The sequence below is a fragment of the Netta rufina genome (assembly GCF_964035555.1).
Source record: "Netta rufina genome assembly, chromosome: 21".
NCBI classification, from domain to species: Eukaryota; Metazoa; Chordata; class Aves; order Anseriformes; family Anatidae; genus Netta; species Netta rufina.
Genome location: NC_140145.1, coordinates 8224488 through 8246891, shown reverse-complemented (window position 1 = coordinate 8246891; position 22404 = coordinate 8224488). Strand labels below are relative to the sequence as shown.

Sequence of the window (22404 nt, the reverse complement as noted above, 5' to 3'; positions counted from 1 at the left end):
AAAAGCACTCAAAGCTGTGGGTCTCCCTCACTCTTTCTGGCATCATCTAGTGCTTCAAACAGAGAACACATCTGCTCAAGTACACTGGTGGGGATAGAAATGTCTCTTTCTTTTTCAAAAAGGGCCATCTCATAAAATGCTACAGCAAGAAGCTCCGTTTCTAATGTCTTTCCTCTGAGCATCATGTTGTAGTCCCAACTTACACTGCAGAAACCAGTGACATTCAAGCTCCCTTTGATCCTTGATTGTGAAGGTGTTTTTTTGGAGATGTTTCTTATTGCTAGGGAAGCTAAAGATTAAAAAGAATGGACAATTGGATGACAGAAAAAAAATAATCAACTACACTGCATATCCGGTGTTCTGTAAAAGCACTGAAAACTGTGTATAAGCATCAAACATTCAATGCTCCTGAATTTTAGGGGAGTGTGGAGTCCAAGATCCAAAGCATCAAAGCTGAACTCGCCCTCTCAGCTCCTACTTGGATGCCATTTGTAGAAAAGTCTGACTTTCTTGACTGATTTGGAGCTGACCAAAGACAATGGGACTCTTCCACAAGCAGCTGAATGGATGTTTCCATCAGTCTGTAGTGGTTGGCATCTTAAAAGAATGTGGCATTGCTGAATGCTGGTCTTGGCACTGCATCTGCCCCAAACACAGTCTGTATGTTACCTCCTAACCTAAGCTCTGCTATCATCAAACCTGAGATCCTGAAGAGTAGAATTTCACAGCCTAGAGGCTGTCTGGGGCCTGCACTGTACTACATAACTTGTTTTTTACACACCAAATACTTTTTAATACGGACTGAGACAAACTATCCTTGGCTGCCTCTCCCGGTACCACTGGCTTAGAAATACAGCAGGCAGGAAATCATTTCCAAAGTCTATAAATTAGTTTTGGCATTGAGTACACCAACCATTAATTTCTGTGCCTGCACTATACAGCTTGGATGAAATCTGTCCCTGTAGCTCTCAAAAAGATTGAGTTACTCTTGGACTTCCAGGGCAATTGAGGAAATGAGTAACTATGCAATGGAACAAAAATATGCATCGCATGGTGTAACTCCATGCCTTGCAATCTTTCCTTTCGGACACGTCGGAATTACAGCCTGCTTCTCCACTGCCAGATGACACACGTGTTCTGTAAATAAAAGATATCATTGTCTACGATAAGACTATAGGGAGAGCTGGGGAAAGTTGTTCCATCGGGATAGCTAAGACAATATATGTCTTCCAATCATGTGAACTCCACTGTTAGCTTGGTGGGTTTGAAGCTCTGTTAACTTACGTTTTAACAAGGTTCTGTTAACGTTTTAAGTTAATTCTATCAATTTCAACGTTACTGAAAAATAGACTCAGTTTACCCTTCAAGACAAGCCCATTGTCTCAGAACAGCAGAGATGCTCAACTACTGACAAACAACAAGTTCTGAAATTTTAAAATGCTGAATGTTGGACACTGGCAATTAGGTACTTGCTTTCCATTCTTGGCAAACTAGGTCTGTTCCTTCCTGAAAGGTATTACAGCAGACACCTGAGACGTGCGTGATTATTTGTGACAAAATAGTGCAACTTTACAGAGTGCTTCATTACCATCATTCCCATGAAGATGCTTCAGGGGCCACTGATGCTGCTGACGTGTTCTGCTACAGCAATTTGTCCTCACTGCTGCTCAGGGAACTGCTGAGGGAATGCAATGGGCCTGCCGCAGTGCTCCTCATTACTAAAGCTACACCCTCCACCAGCAGCACAGCAGGGTGAGCACTAGTGGTTGTGCATGTTTCTTACTTTGAAACCCCCACACTGGATTTTTCAGCTCACGCTATGTAAGTGCCAGACTCCTGCCTCCTCCAGCACAAACAGCTTGAGTTTAATTTCCTCTGAGGCAAAGATCTAACCCTCTCTAACCATCTAGAGAAAGTTTAAGTGTTTTCAGAGTTTCTGCTGGGATTCTGGTGCACTTGTCCTAGTGCCCTGGAGAGTCACAAACATGCAATACAAATCCTCTTGTGTTAGGAGCTTTCAGATCAGATTAAAACTTTTCTGTTCATTGGATCAAAAGGCACAAAACGACTCCAGGAAAACTGGATTTTTCTCTGTGCACAGCAATGTATTTCATGGAAAATTAAACACAGAATCAATACAGAATTGGACGCATGTTGCTGTTTTTCGTTCTTATGGGGCTTTCATGCTACAGGAGATGTGGCTTCTTGTTTTGTAAATTGCTGCAAGGCTTTAAGGGTTTTGTGATTTTGATGATCAGTGTGTGACAGTGACAGGCATGATCACAGCAAGGTTCAACAGAAAATAATGGAGCACAACTTTTTCTGTACCTTTTTCCTGTTCCGTGGAGAAAATCCTATTCCTAGGAACTGTGGTTCAACACCCTTCAATCCTGACCAGTATGCCTGCTAAACTAGCCTTCTAGCAACAGTGACAAAATACTGCTTTAAAATGTTGAAAACATTTGAGGAGTTACTAAAGCAAAGAAGCAAAACCTTAACTTTGAAGACTTCAAAGAAAGCTTTCAGAGTAAAGGGAAAGCCTAGAACACTAGTTCAAAAGCACTGTGGAAACTGCCCATGCGGTAGGAAATTTCACATTACCAGGTTGATGTTATTGTCTTCTATATGCTTCAGCACAAAGGCAGCAAGGAGCTGTGTGTCCCATTCAACAGAAGGATTATCTGGAAGATCCCTGAAAAAATGAGAAGTGCAATTAGTCACTCAATTCCTGAGAACTTTACAAAGACTATGCCAGAAAAGAGAGATGCTCTTATCAGAGACTGAAATCAAGAAAAACTTATTTACCATATAAAACCACCAAACCTTACTTAAGAGTCTTACAAGCTTGTATACTGGGGGGGTTGGAAGCGAACCAACAGAGAACACCCTTCTCATAGAAGCTCTCTCTCGTACCATTATGGTAGACTTTCTGACTGCTTTACCCCAAGCAACACCTATTTTGTTCAATAATTCCTGTTCTCTGTTCATTCCTGTCAAATTTCTCTCTATATACACAAAGAAATAACCACTAGATCTTTATTTAAAAGACCTTTCAAAACTCATTTACCCCGGAGACTTTCCAATTGTAATCTACTGGTGAATTACATATGAAAAGTAACAATTAAAGTGCTACTCCTTTGTACAGGAATAATCCATTAACCTCAACCAAAGGACAACGTATCTGTAATTACATTGCATGGATTTGATAGTAGTTTGTCATCTTTTTTTTTTTTAATCTTTGCATACCAACTCATCTGTGACTGAACACTCTGCCTGGGTATTTCAGATTGCAAGCTCCTAGGGGCAGGGACCATGAGCCAAATGCAAAATAACACCAGGAAGCCAACAGAATTATTCCATATTTACACAACTGAGAGCTGAATTTGACCCCCTCAGTAATTATGTATGAATGATGCCAAGAAAACACTGCTTGCAAAGTTAGGTTATTAGTAACAGCAGCATAACGTGCAGCTGCTAACGACCGATGATGACATGTTAAACTGGTCTTTTTCTCAGACCTTTTCCGTCCTCTGATAGTCTGATAATTGCTGTGAGGTGGTTTAGCAAAAATGACTACACAGCCTTCTCACACAGACACACCAGGTTGGACTCTGAACTGATCCAGCTGTTTGCTGCAGTGAGCAGCGGCGCCACTTCCCAACACTCTTAGTGCCTTGCTGACTCCCAAGACAGCAAGAACTCTAACATCTGCAACAGAACAACAGGAAAATGTCTCCTTGGCACATTCCAAAATAAAGCTCAGCCTGGGTTTTCGTGAGAGGCCTTCTGGCCACAGATTTTCCCCCTGTTGTTAATAGTAGTTGTAGTAAAAGGAGGAGCCTGAAGTACAAACTGACCATTAGGATGTTGACCACTGTATTAAATACCCATGTTCAGCATGGGCCAAAATAATGTGCTGTTAAAAACCCCTGCAACAAGAGACAGTGTTTCTACAATACTAACATTTTACCATTCTAGTTATGGTCCCGGTAGTGACATTACCAGCAACAGAAATTTTTTCTTGTTGTTTGCCATTCCCTCTTGTGCAGACAGCATCCTCGTCTGGTGTATACAAGGCGCTGAATTTCATCACAGGAAAGGTTCTTTGGTACATCTAGCGGCTGTCTTATCAGGTTAACAAATCTGCATCTAATCTGCTCAAGACAAAAACTTTCACATCTCGTGTTTGAAGATGAAGTGGCCCTGAAGGTATTACAAGTCCCACCATGTCACAGCAAGCTTTAAACAGAGCGCATTTTAAAAATGTGCTTCAACTAAAATATCCCAAGTAACATGTACACTGAGCAGAGTCTAAATGCAAGTCTAAGAGTGCTCCAGTTACTTGAATGGTACCTTTGAGGTTGTGTGAAGGCTTAATCGGATAATACTGAAGTGGTAAATTTGTCTAAAAGGGATTCTCCACTGGCCACTTACAATGCAAATACCATCGCCCATTTTGGGCAGTGGATATATGGAGCTGTGGAAGAAGCGACGAGTCTCATTAAAGCAGGAGTGGTGTTCCAACAGTGAGAGGTCAGAAAAAAAAACAGGGCTTGGAATTTATGATGTCCAGGAGGCTCTTGGTGCCATAGCCACTGCACTCAGCTTCTTTGGGCTGTCTCCAAAAAGGCTGTTGGGTAGTGGAGCAGGTTTTAACTAGTTTAGACAGATAAAGATCATCCTCCTTCAATGGAAATGAACAGCTGGAGGCAAGGGTTTAGAATCCCTGGAAACAAAACAATCTGAAGGCATGAGCAAATTAACTCTGTGAACACCAAACTGATTAAGCGGGAGTATTCTGCAAAGAAAAATCTACTTCTACATACTTACTGCTGCTCACTCACTCCCAGTAAGGAAAATATTTTTTTCCTTGCATTGTACTATTTGTCAAGCACCAAAGACAGAGAAGCTGATCCTGCCAAACCAGACACACATGTACATAAGCATATTTATAACTCATTAATAGCTACGATGGCCCACTGATGTATTCTTAGCTCATTCTGCAAACATGAAAAGTGGCACGCAGGTTAAATGACATGCCCAAACTCACCCAGAGAAGTCAAGAGCAGAGCAGCGAATACATCGATCTCACTCCTCCAGGATTTTTATTTTTATTTATTTCTCTTTTTTGTAAGAGTTTGCATAATATTCCGTAAAGTCAAAAAATTAGGAGTTACCATGATAGTAGGGACCCCATGGAAAGCATGAGAGACCAATGGCTTTCTGCCTGTGCTCTGGAGATAAATAACAGAGTCCAGGTAAGGATGAAAAGATGATGAAGAAAACCAAGTTCACGTACACTGTATGGCAATGCACACAGGAGATATTCTTACAGGAGGTCTCTGCATGCCCTGGGAACTTCTTAGGTGCATACTAAGTTTGAAAACTGCTGTACTTCACAAAGTCTCCTATTCAGTAGAAATATTTTTCCCTAATATTCTAAATCAGTACTTGTCAAACCTGAGAAGTCCACTGACTTCCTAAACTATTCAAGTAAGTTGCATCCGTAATGCTTATACTTTCAGGACTTAGTATCAGAAACATTCAGCATTTCAGTGGTTAATTCTGCAGTCTGCCTTTCTGGCTAAGGCAGATAATACCTCAGAGCTGAAGGTCGAAGGGCTGAGATAAAGGACTACAAAGGAGTGAAAACTAGCACATTCCCTGGAGCAGACTGGAGCTTGTCCCAGGAGACAGCATTCCCCACGCTCTCCCTCCCTGTGCTCTGCCCCAGAGAGCTCCTTGTTGCTGCTGTCAGTCACCAAGACAGACTGAGATATAAATCCTGCATGGGAAGGCCTCCCAGGTCATGCTGCTGGCGGTGCTGGTGGGAAGGGTACAGAGGTTCGGTCACTTGGCCTCATTTCCACCGAACGCTTATGGACTGGGAGCGATGTTTGTGGGATTCCACATGAGTGACAGTGAACGCAGGTGGCTGCTTGGATCCAGCCTGTGGTGACCTGGGAAAAACAGGGAGATGCATAGGAGGCAAAAATATTTTTAATGAAATAAGGTTTCTCTCCAGAAATGTTGCATTTTTCCAGCTGTTTTCAGTGGAAGGCATGTTGTGCACAGCACAGGGAACTGACAGCTCTGCCAAGGGATCTATAGATTGCAAGGAGAGAAATGGCAAATTATGAAGCCGCAGCTTCTGCAGCATGGCGTAGTGTCTGTCTCTGCTCACTGCCTTCAACACACCCAGCCACAGGAAACATTGTGCTTCTGAAAACAAGAATACTCCAGCTTTCCATTGATCCACCCTGGGCAACACCACCATCATCGGTGAGAACCCCATGAGACCTCCTGGTTTCCTCCCTCTCACCTCCTTTCTCTCCTCCTTGCCAAGCTCAGCAGGCAGAGCAGATGCTGGTATCTGCAGTTCCCCTCCCCAGGGTCTGCACAGGAAGAACACCACAGTGGGGAGCCACAGCAAATCCTATCAGCAAGTTAAACCAAAATTCAACCTTGTGCAGATCTTGCCTTGCAGTCTTAGAGCTGGCTGAATGAAAGAAACATAAAAAATCATTGCTTGATGCCAGCTCCTCTCCAGGCCTCCTCCTCTTGCCTGCTGGGGAGCGTAGCTCATCTTCTGCCTCAGCCTTGGCCATTAAAACACTGCGCATGTTGCCAGTGATGCTGTCCCTGCCAGTAGCCCAGACGATTTGTCGGGTCGTCTTTCTAGGAATGTTTAGGCTGAAGACAGCTAGATTCCTGTCATTGGGAAGGTGCCTTTCGGCCAAGACAGAGATGTAAAAACCTTCACAGAGATATATTGCCAAGTGACAACTTTCTTACATGATATACTGCTCACTCCCTGTCCAATTTTCCACTGCTCATCTTCCACAGATCTTCTAGTAACAGCCAGCGCATTTATACAATCTTCTTTCAAAGCCTTCCACGGAATTCATTCTGCTCATAAACTAAGCTCTCATGACTACCCTAAAGGTTAAGTGAAATAAGCAGTCTACGTGATGCCCACGTGCCTTCACAGGGAGCGAATGGGCTGTCCTATACGGGACACTTACAGTTAGAGATCTGTCCGTCCTTCAACTTGTTGAACTGGGAAATCTTCAGGTCCCTGGGTGCATTCAGAAGCTGTGCAGTTGACGTTTACCCTAGTGGGGACCGACAACACCATCTCTGCCTTGACATGAAACCTTTTTAGGTTATAACTCTATAAGGTTCCTTCTAGATGGCACCTAGTTCTGCATTACTACATTATGAAACACCACAGCAAATCTTGCAAGGTACTACCAAGATTTTCCATTCCACTACACACCGACAGGGTCAAGATGAAGGAGCTTTCCCATTTCTTATCGCCTTTTTATCCTGAAGCCCTGCAGCATGACCTTAATCAATCCAAGGCTGGGGACCAGGAAACATTTTTGCATAATTTCTCCTCAGTCCTCGTCTCCCCTGTGAACGATTTTACATTAAACCAGCACAAAGGTCGGGAGATGGATGGCGGATTACATAGGAAACAGGTGAAGTGCTGTGCAATAGGTTCCCAGCCGAGAACAATGACCGCAATGTGTTTGCTGGAACAAAGGATGCCCTTTGTATAAAGTTAACTGTATAAAATGAACATCTGGGCAATTGAAACTGGATCAAAAAGCAAAAGATCCCACAGAACAAAATGACGTGAGTGCACAATTAGTGAAAAAGCCATGTGATGACTAGAGGCAATCAGTGACCTTTATATCACAGCATCAAAGTAATTGAAAAAAACGAGTAAACAGAAATTATTTCATGCTCCCTAAAGTAGAGCAGAGAACTTTTATTTTTGAGATTATACTATGATAAGTTAAGACACGCTAGCCCTAGATCTTGAAGCAGAACCTCTAAATCCCTCCTTCAATAACTATTTATAAATTTCTCTTCCTATAATGGACAATTACAAACAGAAGGGAGGCACTGCTGTTAGGCTACATGTACATCTCGGATACAAACGAAAAGATCCCACTTAGAGAAACAAGCAGCATCTCACTCCATCATGCTAAACAGAGAAGAGATGTGTGCCTGTTGGAATGTAACCATCTACAATTTAGGAGAGGGAATAAAGCGGGGTGCTAACTGTAAAATGATCAAATTAAAGCCAACTAAAACAGAGAAGCCCACGGTGCAGTTTTTACACTGGCAGCTTCCTCCCTTTCCCCATAGTAAAGAAACCCAAATTATTCTAAGATTTGTCTTTTAAGAATAGAAATAAGAATCTTAAGTTTTTGTGTAGGTAGAGAATAAAATAAGTGGCAAAATGTCAATGACTACACTATTTAGAAATTCAATGCATTTCAAATATTTCACAAAAAAAAAAAAAAAAAAAAAAAGAATGGACATAAACCTCTGCTCCCATCCTTAACTTCTGTAATGTATAATTTGGGGCCTACTTTATTCGAATTTCAAAGGTAAGTTAAGTAAGTTTAGATGCCTACAAGACAAGTTAAGTGCTGACCTCACTAACGTGGCCATAGCAGGCAAAAGTCATGCATAAAGGGAAAGCAGACAACAGCAGCACTTCATTCAGCTTCCTCAGGTGTGCAGGCAAGCTGTACGTGCTTCTCCGCTGAGCTATGTAAAAACACAGTGCAGCTCCGTCGGACGGTGCTCCACGTCCCTCTGGGCCTCCCCAGAAGTAACAGGTAATTAGAGCTCTAGGGAACAAAGTTTTTGACATGGGCACGATCACGTGTTTGTCTGAGAAATAATCATAGAACCATAAATCACAGAAATCCCAAGTTGGAGGGGACCAAAAGGATCAGAGTCCTGCCCCTGGCTCCGCACGGGACAACCCAAAATTCAGCCCCCATGTCTACTTCTTGAACTCCATCAGTGCCTGCCTCTCCGCTCCCCCTTGTGAGGAAAATAAGCATCCTTTGGGTTTAAATTCAAAGGAATTATTACAGAACACAGGCCTGCTTGTTTGCAAGACCCATCCAAATGTCCCTGTACTCATTTATTTTTGTAATGAATTATTGATGATTTCTCAGCAGAGTTTAATGTCTATTCACAGAGATGACACAATTGCTTATCATAATTTGAAATCTGGTATTCATTTGACGTCTGTGCCTCAGTGCCCTGTTGATAAATGACAGCACAAAGCTCTGTAGGAACAAGTTCATATTCAATGTCTTTAAACAAAAACAATTGATGGTACCTTTCAAGAACAGAAATGCATAGAAACTACAGTGGCTAAAGCTAGTTTAAAAAGTAACTTTTAAAACCTAGTTTACAGGTGGCATCAAGTCCAGCCATGTAAGGCAGGAAACAAAACTCAGCGCAACTAATCCTGAGCTGACCACTGATTCAGTCGCAGCTTTTCCTATCTTCTACTCATCACGACTGTGAAATGGAAATAATTGTATGTTCAAACCTATGTAAATCAGTTTGAGATCCTTCTAAGAAAAGTGCCGTGGCCCAAAACATACGAAATTCTGCAAAAAGCTCCAAAATGTAGAGCACAGTGAACAGCTCTGCCCCTGTGGCGCAGTGGAACTCTGCAACGAGGGTAATGTCTTCTGGAGCAGTTAGCACTTCCTCAGGGGCTGGCGCCAAACAGAGAACAAACTCCCAAATCAGATGTCATCACAAATCACTTTGCTCTCAGCTGCAAATACCAGGAATACTCCCTGGAACATATCCTTTCTAGCAGAAACACAGCAATATTTAAAGTTTAAAATACCCCAGACACTCCAGTGTGAGTAATAAAGCTGAGACATCTGGGCCAAGCGTTATCCCAACAATGGAGACCCTGCTCGCCAAGGCACATGGCGGGGATTTGGGTGTGTCACCTACAGGGCACCTTGCTCTGGTCATCTAGTAGCAAGGTGTCACCATGCAATGCTGCAGCTAAGGAACAGATTTCCAGCATACATCTCCAGCTCCTTGTTAGATCCTTGGTTTCACCCAGCAAATCTCATCTCTGGCCGATGAACACTTAGAACAGAGCCACCAACGCTGTGCTGCAAACGTGCAACAGGAGGAGAAACATCACTGGGGAGTCTCGTGCAAGTGTCGCACTCGGGTGTGACATCCATGTTATAACTGTGCTGCTGGAATGTGCTCAGGGACTGTGTGGGCATCGCGGCTGATTGATCAACTGCCCATGCCAGTGAGCACCACGTATCTTGGTGTCATGGACAGCTTTGAATTCAGCTGCCAGTGAAAGGAGAGGCCTCCAGTTCAATTGTTTCAATCCACGCTGAGAAGCCCCAGCTTCAATTTAAGCAGAAATCTGCAGTGGGTTATTTGCAAGAACCAGGCAGTGCCACGGCGTGTCAGGAACCCTGATGAGACTGGTAGCAACAAAACAATCAAGTTCAAGTCCCTAAAGAAAACTCAATTATGGAAAAATTGAACAGGTCCTCTCCCATACCTTTCACCCTCAAGCTGGGTGCTGTGTTTTCAGCTACGTTGCCAACTTTCATTCACGTATGAGTTGCATTCATTTTGCACACCCTCGACATGCCATGCCAAGGCCATTTACAGCCCTTTTTCCCTGACAGCCATGATGTGACCAAATACATTGTGTGCACCTGGACTGAGTGGGGCCCAGAGATGCCACACCAGTGGCCTGTTTTCAGCCACTCCCCATTTAACCTGTTTCTGCAGCACCGCAGACTCGCCAGCAGTGACTCGCCAAGCGCTGGACAAGAAACCTCCCTTTCATTTCATAGAAGCTGGATTTCTGCATGATTTCTGCAACTTTGTTGCGGGCCATTATAGAGTTCACTGAAAATATCTGCCAGAGGCCAGATTTAGTAGTCCCTGGAGGTTTGGTGCTGCCATGCTGAATTATGAGTCAGCACTTCTTCCTCTGGCCCACTGAAATGTGGTTTGGGCAGCAGACAATAGCACAGCGTGAAATCAAACCAACTCCTTTTACATCGCAGAGAGGTACAAAGGAAAGCAGATCACTGAAGTTCCTATCTAGTTCAGAAAAACATGCCAGGAAAACAAGAAGTCTCCAGCATTCTTGTGTCTGTTGGTAAAGTGCATTTCTGGCATTGGTCCCAAGTGACTGACAAACAACATCTATCAGCATTATATCTGGCAATCTCATCTGTAGCCTTCCAATAAAAGAAACATCTTCAGACACTCAACTGTCTGGCATGCTGGAGCACAACTGCTGGGCAAAGGCATACCTGAAACAGCACTTCAGTTCTACACCTTCCTATGGCCAAGATAACGTGTGATGGAAACACTCGGTGGAAAGCCTGAGCAGCATGCACGGACTACAGCACTTGGTAGCCTTTGGCAATTTTCTTCCACGTTCCCAGAACAATCTGCTCGTCTGTGTCAGCTCCCAGATGGGGGATAAACTGATCTGAAACCAAAAAACGATGGACTCGCCTCATCAACACCTAGCTCTTGGACCCAACTGTTGACCACTTTGGCATGTCTGTGCCCGCTCTGGTACTTCTGACAGTAATGGGGAAGAACATAGACCGCATCTCTCCAAAATCACCAACTGTACTGTAAGAAATGAGCATCATAAGGCCTAGATGGAGTGATCAGGCAGCTCCCGGAATAGCTCACAGCAGCACTCACTTCCTCGTTATTAATACTGGCTTTACCATAGTGCCTCGGAATTAATCTGGGGCCTGACAGTCTACACTGTCCCAAGTGAGAACAAAAAGCCAGGCAACCCTACAATTAAAACTTATGTTTTAAATTTGAAATACAAATCACCAGCAAAATTAGGACTCTGAGGAGCAGACCACAGGACTTTACTCTTCCCTTACTCATTTCTTTTGTTTTGCAAAATGCTTTGAAAGAAGAACAGAGAAGCATGGCACAGCTTGGGACATAGCACACTAATCCATGCACAGAGAAGCTGTCTCCCACCACCAAGAACTGCCTTCCCCAGTCCTGGCACTGCTGGTTCAGGAAGGACAGATGCCCAGTTTCAGAAGGCAGGGCAGGTGGGCTCACCCTCCTGGCAGAGATGCAGGAAGCAGACAGGTGGAACAGGAAGGCAGCGTGTTCTCCCTAGCTAGGGTTTTACTACAGTGCTGGCACTTGAAGTTCCCAACACACATTGTAACATGCCCAGTGGAAAGGATATAAACCCAAGGGCAAGGAACAGAAAGTCTCTCACAACAGCCAGCAAAATCCTTCAGAGGCAAATGACTGAAATACCATGACCCATATGTGCCACTTTGTGACCTCAGTAGCCAATACTGGGATAATAAACACACCACACTGTACAGGCAAGAACCGCAGTTCTGATCCTGCCCCAGGTAAGTCATACAGAATGTTGCTGATGACTTCATGACATGAGCCAGACCCCCAAAGAGAAGAAAAGACAGAGGTGTAACTGCCTCTACCAAAGATATGGGCCTTGGTCAATTTCACGTAGCACGCAAATGCTGTCAGATGCTGTCAGAAACCTTCAGAGAAAGCCTGTAGCCAAATCAATCCCTCGGCCATTTCAATTAATCATCTAGGAAAAAAAAGTGCAGAATAGTCACTTCGTGGACATTTATTTCTCATGCCAAAACTAACGTAAATGCAGATGCAACTTCAGCAGAGATCTCAACAGGATGATGGCCTAATTCCAAACGCAGCTTCCCATGTCACATTTCAGCTTCCCAGTACCAATTCTATCCAAAGAGAGGTTTCCCAAATCCCCAAACTCCCACAACAACCATCTCCTGCAATCCATTTGACCTAAGTAATGAGAAAGGAGCGTTATTTCTTGAAAGCACAGCACAGCCACCCTTTGTAACACTGAGGTACCGATGCCTTGAGCTCTCTAGCTAGGTGCCAACTTTGTTATAATCATCAAATCACTTCCTTTTATAAGACAACTTGTATCTAGAAGTTAAACATCTCTCTTAACTGCGAGCTTGATCCCACAAACTTTACCCACATGCAAAGTTTCTACTCATGCAAACGATCCTCTGCAGGCACCGTCTTGCCAGCCCCATTCATGTGAATGCCCCAATTAAACGATTACATGAGCAAGCTCCAGGCCAGGTCCCGCTCATTCCCTGGAGCTGGTGAATAGCTGCGCTGCCTTCCACAGCAGCCCAGCCAGAAACTATGCTTGGAACTCGATTTGCAACAGCTAAGTGGGACTCGGCAACAATGCACAAAACGAGCACAACGCGACGACCTTTATCGGGTGGCCTTCCTCTCCTCCTCGCTCGGATTTAATGCGAACGTTATGCAATGGCTTTGCTATAGCAACAGCTCCGGCGATCGGCAGTAACCCCGGCGCTGCCCGGCGCTGCCGCAGGGCCGTGATGCAGCTGCTGAACTTTGGCCCACTAGCGAGCCTCCCACTCGCCTGGCACTGCGCTCCGGCCTGTTTACACTGCTCACATGATGGGAGGCTCCTGGCAGCCTTCTGCAGCCAGCAGGATTTCTAGGACCAGGCCAAGATTGCCAAAGGCTTGAAACGATTAACTCTTGCGAGCAGGGGCTGCACGCTCCAGCAGCTGCCTGCGAAGGGCCCGGGAGAAAGGAAGCTGCGCAGCGGGAGGGGAGCTTCCCTCTGCCAACACCGCTGGATGCTGAGCACGATGAAGACACTCAGCGAGGGGAGGAGGGTGGTAAGGAAATCAATAAGCTTTAGAGAAAGAACAGGATCTTTTTTTTTCTTAATGAGCAGCAGATGAGCGAGGATAATGAACTGGAGCTGGGAACTTAATACCCTCATGGAGCCAAGCACCGCATGCTGCGAATTGCATGTACCTGGGTCACACAGGGGGGCACGAAGCCACCGGTGCCCAACTGTGATCGTGCAGCCTCTGAGCCCTGGCCTCTGCAGCACTGCACATACCAGGGGGCACAGGGAATACCTGGGAGGCAGGGAGGCTGTGCTCTACAAATGCCTTTAAAATGGTTGTTAGAATCTTACAGCACAATCCCATAGCAAAAGGCTGCAGAGGACCAGCCTGCAGCCACGCCACCACTGCGTGAACTGGAGCACTGACACTTTACCACTTCAGCAGCGTTTCTTTCTGCACAGTAAGAACTCATTAACTAACCCCCCTAGAAGGCTGGCATGGGGAAGTAAGCATGTAATAACCTCAACATTTTATAATGAACGAATAAAGAGCTCAGGTAGCTCTCCCTTGAGAGCCTGAGGCAAGAGAGCAGAGCCTGGAATGGAGCATGTGAGTCCCGGAGCACATGGCTGCAGCACAGAGCTGCAACACCCACACTCACTCCAGGAACACACTCACCTGCCTGGGGCAAATAACTCATTTTTCAACAGACTTCTCATAGGTGCTCTGCAGAACCTCAGGTATTTCTGGGCACTTGAGTTGCACAGAAAATTCCTTAACGGCCACACGTTGACAGCTGCAAATTAGCCACCAACATCAATAGGAGCTGCTTGGAAGAACCCTTCAAAACCTGCCAGTGGTCAAAGTGTCAACCTCTGTCTGCATCACCTAATTGTGCTCTGGACTGCATTGAGAACACAGCCCTGAATGACTGCTTCTGTCAATATTCTTGGCCACTTTTTCTTATGTACTTGTTAGTTAGGAGTAGTATACATAACCTCATTTATGCAGTATTTTAGGGCAATTCTCCAGTAAAATCTTGTTCCCTGTAGAAGGTTGCATGCATTTCTCTCCTTTGCTATGATGATAAGTTCATTATAGCAAGACTGGACTCTGCAGAAACAGCCCCGTAAAGAACTCCCTTTGACAGTTAGATGTTCATCCATGGTTATATCTACATCTAAATATAAATGGTTCATAAAAACTGAGGAAGGGAAATCTGTTAGGTCTGGCTAAAAATCAAAGCACTGCAAAACTTCGAATCTTATACTGAGAGTCGGTGACTCAGTCTCATCTTTGCAGCATGAGGATCGCTGCAATGAACTGTTCTCTGCTCCTTACTGGTATGGCTGGCTGAATTCGCTGCTTTTCATGGATAAGCTCTGCATGTAGCACTCCCATTCAGCCCTCAATCTATTGGCACAAATTCTGCAAACCCTTCACCTCTCTTCCCCACAGATCAAACCTCTGCCTGCCAATGTTTTATCTTGCACTATTATACAATCTTTTCCAAGACAAATGATAAACCAGCCTTGGCAGCCCTTCATGTGGCTACTTACGAGAATAAGAGAAATGCTGAATCTTTGGCTTGTGAAACAGAAATACAGGAAGAAAATATTTATAACAATGCTACTGTTTAAATGAGAGACCGTAATTTATTACAGATGTGACCCTTCCTTCTAGTACGAAGGTCTAATCTTCCTGATGCCGTGTAATGACATGAACTAGAATGGTCTTAATGAATAATACATCCAACTTCAACTGTGAATTGCCCCCTTCTATTTCCTGCCATTTGGTACTCCAAAACGAGCATGCTTTGCTTCTTTTAAGTGTTATTTGCCAGACATTTCAGTGCTCAGCAGACCTAAAAACTGATTTACAGGAAAACATTCATCCTTCATCTGAAAACAGACTAAATACTTACACTTTTAGCACAACTCAGTTAAATATTAACAATTCAAGAAAACAGCACATAACTCAGCCAAGATTTGTTAAGCTTACAGTCACAAAAAAATACAAGAAATGTGCATGGAGGGGAGGCTATGTAACCAGCTGAATGGCTGCAACACAAATATTAATTGCAGAGAATCTGACTGCAACACTGAAATGAAAGAGTATTGAAACTACTGCATAAGGAGCATGCAGGCAGAATGAGATAGTTAATATGTGACTTGTTAGAAGGAGGGGCATGACTTGGCATGGAACTGTAATCAAACTGTTTTCATTTAATGGTTCAGCTGGTACAGAAGGATCAGATAACAAAATCTTCAACCCAAATCCAAACCCCAGTTCAGTTTTTGAAAATTTATTTCAGTTTCCTGCACTGCAGTCAAAAATATATTTTTCTTCCTTCAAATCAAATCTGATTAAAGAAGCTACAGCAGGAAGAATACTCGAAGATGTCCAGCAAACATTTCTCACGTTCCTGGTATGTTGTGCAATAAAACTAAGCTCATGCATCTTAAAACACCATCACAAATTTGCAAAATTTCATATGCATTATGTATGTGACAACAAAAACATACACTTCCTATTTGCAACAAGTTCTGTTTTCTTCTTTTAAAAAAGCTGGTGTTGCATCAGCAAAACAGCTACGTTTTTCCTACAGAACACATTGTACAAATGCTCAAAATTGGCTTTAATATCTCCCCCAAGAACAACAGCAATACTCCATGAGCAAGCTGGTAAATCCCACCCCACTCCTCTGACAGACTGAGCATCTTTTATACAGTTTTAATAATAATAATGAAAACCTATGACCTATATGTTTTCTAACAATTTATCAGCACTACTTACCTCCTAACAGACTATCTTGTTCTATTCATAGTTGTGTTATGTTGGGAATTCTGGATCGCTGGCACTCTTTGGTGGTGGGTTGGGTTCTTTTAAACAAAATTCCTATTTGGTGGTGGGGTTATGTTAAATATACTCCCAACCTAGCAACTGTCCCTTTAAGGAACTTTTTTTTTTTTTTTTTATTAGTCTGCTCTAATCTGAAGTACCGCACCCACCAATTTCTATTTCAAGCTTACACTGGAACAGAAAAACTTCTTAATTTCATGTATACTGATTGAACTAAGGCCAAAGGGAATAAAACCACTTAGCTTTTCACATGAACTCAAAAGAAGAAAGGCCTCCTTGGCAATATAATTACAGAGCACAAACCTTCTAAGAGGAAATGAACGACAGGGATTTATATGATTAGACTTTATTTTTCCCCTTTTTTATGAAGGCTAGGGCTCTCCTTCGCTCACCCCTTCCAGTCTAACAGCATACAATAAGGAAACTCTTACCAGGCAGGAACTGGGACTGTTACAGAGAGACGTTTCATTGGGTTGGAACACTTGGTTCCCTAGAGAAGGGTGAGCCCTTCTCACGTTGCCACACAAACGCTGGCAACGCTCAGGCCTGTGGCTGGCAACGCTCAAGGGTGGTGACCAGTTTACTGAGCAGTCCTGGCAATGCTGTGGTTGACCTGGGTGAGACTAACCCCCATTGGGCTGACTACAGCATCGTAAGCAGAAGGAAACCATTGCAACAAATGGCAAAGCTAATTAAAGTAGGTTCCTCCACTAAAAGGCCCTTATCAAACTTCCCCGTCTCACGTTTACAACCTTGGGCCTACCTAAGCATTCAACCAAGTAACTTATCAACGTTTCCTGTGTACCATGTGCCATTGATCTGTACATCTTTATTACCTGCAGGCTGCCTGAGGCTTCCACAAAAAGCAGTCAGGTGATAAACACCTACTTTCACTGTGTCACAACCCCAGCATCTCCGCTGATGGCCTGTTAGTTACAAGGTACAATGTGAAGCGCATGTTTTACCTGTTAAGTTAAAGTGGGTTTAAACCTGCTAACTTTAAAAGGTTGTCCTCAAAAATATACAATAATGCAGCTGTGGAGATCATTGGAGACGCTAAACATAACAGCTCCCTGAGGTGATCTGAAGGGAGCTGGATAAAGGGCTTTTTTGCAAGAACCTGGATAGCAGAACCTGCTTCTGTTTGGATTTAAGTCTGCCTTGTTCTCCTATGAGAATCAGCAGGACAGTGCTCTGCAATGGATTGGTATAGTACACCTGGCCATTGGTCCTGAACAATGCTGCTTGTCCTTGCAATGATTACACAGAATGCTCAATGGAGGTGTTTCATAAATTAAAATAAATAGTATCAAGGCTTGTGTTAGCTGCACTGTCACACAGCATGAATAAAACACTCCAGTGGATACTCTTGGCAAGTATTCAACAGGGATTTGGTCAGTGCTATTGCTATGCAAGCTGCATTTTAAATGGCACACCAGCAGTTTAAAAACCTCATTTCTGTCTACTGTTATTACAAGTAACTCCTAAGACTCCTCAAATAGCAAGAGCTGCATTATGTATTTCTGTCACACAGCACAAAGGAAGAAAAAGAGACATTTCAGAAAATAGTTATGTACTGCTGTAAAGCCGTAACACTGGATAGGGCTCTAGGGGACAGGTGCTACTTAAAAATTACTCAACACATTTTTAAAAGTTAAATTCAAATCATCTGAATTTTGTTTATGCAATTTCTAGCACCAGGCTATCCCTCATTTTGCATGCTGAACGATGAATTTTGATGCAGTAAATGCCTGGACCTTTATTTGGCTTTACAATTTATACATCCTTTAGAGGATTTCACAAAATTATGACAAAATTTCTAGGCATGGTCATTTCCCTTGTCATCCCAAACAGACAAAGGTTGTTTCAGTTCACTGCTAAGGCACTGAAGCATGTACAGATCTCAGCTGATTACAGAGAGCCTGTAACGCCCTGAGGCAGGAGAGACTGTCAACACAGCTGTCCTTGTGTACTAAGGCAAATGTCCTGCTGGGCAACCTCTGAATCAGAATGGAAAAGCACCTTCTGAAATGGATTAGGGACAAGGGCAAAGACTGTAAATGGGCCATGCAGAAAAAAATAATAATAATAAATAAATATATATATATATGGAGTTTCTGTGAAGTTGTTAGAAAGTACCTTGACCCTGGACTGTTTTGCCAGTCTAAGTACTTTATTTTATTTTATTTCTCGTCACCTGTTGCTACCAGAAGTGATCTAAATGAACATCCCCTGAGCCTGTCTTGCTTTAGACACACGAGACCACGAAGAATATACGAAAAGCTGGCAATGAAGAGAGATTCAGAGATCTGCATGCTAATGGCATCATTAGTTCTTGCAAGACAAGCAGTCTTGCTGCATCAGCGCAGAGCAGCTCACACGCCCATCTGCCCGGCTGAGAGGCAGGGCTAACTCACCCGCGCGGGGCTGTGCTCATGCAGCAGTACTGCTCAGGGACCCTCGTCACTTACCCCCGCATAGCGACACTCTGGGGCACACTCCCATGCACGTACCTGTCCTCATCTCGGGGAGGACAGTCCCTCTGTCCCTTCCCACCTGTTCTGCTAACTAAGAGATGAACAGAGACCGTTCTAATGGAAATGTGCTGCTCTGCCAAACCTTCACTGAGAGATCTCCAAGCCTTAACAGCCACCTCACCCTCCGTTTGAGGTACAGCAGAGATTATGCATGGCACTATATGGCAATAACGTGACTTGGAGAGGACAGAAAACCTAGTGCTGCTGCAGCCAATGGCAAAAGTCCTGCTCCTTAGCAGGGCTTTTCTTAGGGACTTGTCTCACATGACACACTGGGCAGCAGAAGCAAACTGGAGTCATCCTGTCTCCCAGTCTTTGTCCATAACCATCGAACACGACTATCTCCTGAATTTAAATCCTGAGGGTTAAACATCCTCAAGTACATTACTGTTAATGAAGATCATTTTAAGGCCAAAGTAATCTGGGCTACATGTTTAAACATTAAGTTCTGTAGGTTTACTTTCCTAATCTCTCTCTTTTTTCTTTTTAATTAGTTTTCTGGTCATCTGTGGCTTAGAAAATGATTGATTCAGTAGGTATGTACTCCCACATCTGGGCTTTCTTTAAACAAAGTCACAAAAATGATGAATCTTCCCCTCCACAATACTTTATTGCTTCCTATGTCCACGCTTTCGGTATTTAATCATAACTAGTGGATCACACACTCACATCTCAGCATGCACAGTTCACGGGATAAGCCAAAAAGCATTTTAAGTTGAAGGCTTGCCCAGACATCTCTTATCACAAAAATATGAAATTTTCTTTTGCTCCAAGTCACTGATAAAAAATTTACTGCATGGAACATTTGAAGAAGAATTGGGGAGAAAGAAAAACAGCCACTGGAAACCAGAATCTCTAAAACCAGGCAAAAGACTGGCAGGGAGCATTTCAGAGTCTTGTCTCTCTCAGTTAGGCTGCTCAGATGGCCAGCGACTGCCCTGAAACTACCGAAGTGGGTGCCTTACAGGCAAACTCCAACAACAACGTGAGAAGTGCCCAACATGGCAACTCAAGCACCTTAAACATCCCATTATTGAGCCTGCTTTCCACATCTGTCATTGTTCTGGTGACTGTTTCCCAATTGTTTTTCAAATGTCAACATCCTTTTTTTTTTTTTTTTTTTTAATATAGGCTTTAGACCAAGTTATGGAACCTGAACAAGAGACTCCGAAACAATATGTGAAGAGGCCCTAACATCTCCTGACTCCTGTTACTCCCTTGTTCACACAGTCCCATTCACATTCGTAGCTACAGATTTGCCCTGGGAGATGATGTTTAACTGTCTACCTGCAGTTATTTCGTAAGAGCTTTTCAGTGTCACTTCATACAGTCAGCATGCCCAAGAGTTTCACATGGAAATACTTTTATGACTAACTTTTGACAAGTGAATGAATGATCTTATAATGACTCTCACGGTTATATATATTTGTCAATATAGCCACTTTCTCAGAATAGTTTTTGCTATTTGTAATTCACTAGTTTGCTGATAGGTTCCCGGGTTTTGGTTTTGTTTTTTCAAAAACTGAGAAATACATACGCACAGGTGAAGAGATTTGTTAAGTGACACCGCAAAGCATCCACTGAGCTAGGCTTGGCTTAAAATAAAGGAATCTTGGCTCTCATTTCTGTGTTCAGGTTACTGAACACACTGCCTCAAGCAAATGAGTGTGTAATAACTACTTCAACCCCTTCACCTGTTTATATAGTTGTGGGTACAAATGAAAACAGCTCAAAGATGCAGCATCAGCAGATAGGACAGGTACCTCCTGCAGCCATCAAGTTCATTTGCCTGGCGTGATAAAGAACTGATAGCCCTGCATCTGCCTGCAGGTTCTGCTGAGAGGGCAAAAAGAGCCACTGGCCATTACCTTTCCACTACTGAACCGGAGCACGTGAACTCACTCATATGGATTCAGTATTTGCCCTTGAACTGGCGTAGGCTGCATTTGGCACTCTGCTCTTAGATCAATATATAACCCAAGCGTAATCTTATCTGGCAGGAACGGGGATATTAGGGGGAGGAGCACAGGCTCTAGAGGTGAGGAGAGCAGCTCTTCTAAATGTTAATGGGTTAAGAATAGAAAGGTCAAATGCCTGCCTTATCAGAAGGCCCCATGTGCAAACAGGCACCGAGCTGCAGCAATCAAAGCACAAGCTGGGTATAAATGTCAGGAGTTAGTTACTGTAGTGGTAAACAGCAAAAGCAGAATGGTGGAACTGGGAAACCTCCGGAGACATTTGTAGCTAAGTCAGGTCAGTGGGAAAGTCCAACTGCCCAGACTGGCTGGAGATTGTAACTGCTGCGGAGCCAGACATCACTTGTGAGCTGGGTGAAGGACCCAGCAAGGATACTTTGAAGGAAACAGTGAGTATCAACAGAATGAGCCACTGTAGAAGGGGGTACGAACACGTGTATCAGACATCCTGTGCTGGTAGAGCATGGCTCCAGATTGCTCTTGCAAGAGCATAGCCATCCTGGAATAAGGATACATGACAATGGAGACAAGAAGTCCTTCCCCACCTCCTTGTAGATACAGAGAGCACTAAACAGAGCAGAAGCTGTATGAGGATTTTGCACAGAGGGTCTGCAGAGCTTCAACTCTGCTCTACAATACCACTTTGAGCATAATGCACAAAGGATTAGGGTGGAATAAGAGATGACACAGCGCAGGAAAGGATGTATCTCCCTTAACTACAATACATTTTTAGCCCTGTCCTAACTAATCCTCTTACTGGCATCCAAGGAAAGAGGCCGAAAGTTGCATCACATCAGACAGTAATCTCCCTGCAGATACAAGCAATCAATTTGAAGCAACAACAGAATATACCAACAAGCACCACTGTGCAAGCACTACACCGCTGGGAGTAACGCTGCCTAGGACCTATGTCTACAGTTCACCAGTGCTTTCAGTCTGGCACCTTTGGCTTGCAATAGGTTTTCATTGAAAGCAATCAACCAGACACCTCCCCTTCTCAGAAAAGATCAGCAGTGAGCAGCCATGTTTGAGAGTGCTGTTCCCTCTGTCCTGGCACAGCGATCACCCCAGGAGATGGCTACCTGGGCTTGGGAAACAGATACAGGATAGCTACCTGGCATGGTTCCTTCCTTACTGCAGAACAAAGAGCACCATTCTTCTTTGCCTGTTCCCAGATGTAAACAACTATCAAAGGACAAGGTTAATTACTGGTTAAAACACTAAGAAGGAATAATAACTACAAATAATGCAAGGCTAAATATATTGTATCCCACAAAAGGGATAAACAAGGTCCGTCCTCATAGCTCAGAGATCATATTCTAACCATTAAATAGTTAGTTTAATTAGTAAAGATAGTATTACATTGAAGAACAACAACAACAAAAAAGCACACATATGAAGCCACTGCTCACTAAAAGACAATTTTAGTTCAGTGCCCTCATGTTTGTTCCACAGAGCACCTACTCCGCAGTTAACTGGGCTAGTCTCTAACCCCAGCCATAGGAGAGAACGACA

At 43.7% G+C, this 22404-nt stretch overlaps 1 protein-coding gene across 1 annotated transcript in view; it reads right to left on the bottom strand.

Moving 5' to 3' along the window:
* The window catches only part of PIGL (phosphatidylinositol glycan anchor biosynthesis class L), a gene marked incomplete at its 5' end in the record, with an annotated part of 59662 nt that overhangs the window by 17367 nt on the left and 19891 nt on the right, over nt 1-22404 (bottom strand). The window contains one exon of the mRNA XM_084299951.1: nt 2602-2692. Coding sequence (XP_084156077.1) covers nt 2602-2692 — 91 coding nt within the window. The remainder of the gene's footprint in view (nt 1-2601; nt 2693-22404) is intronic.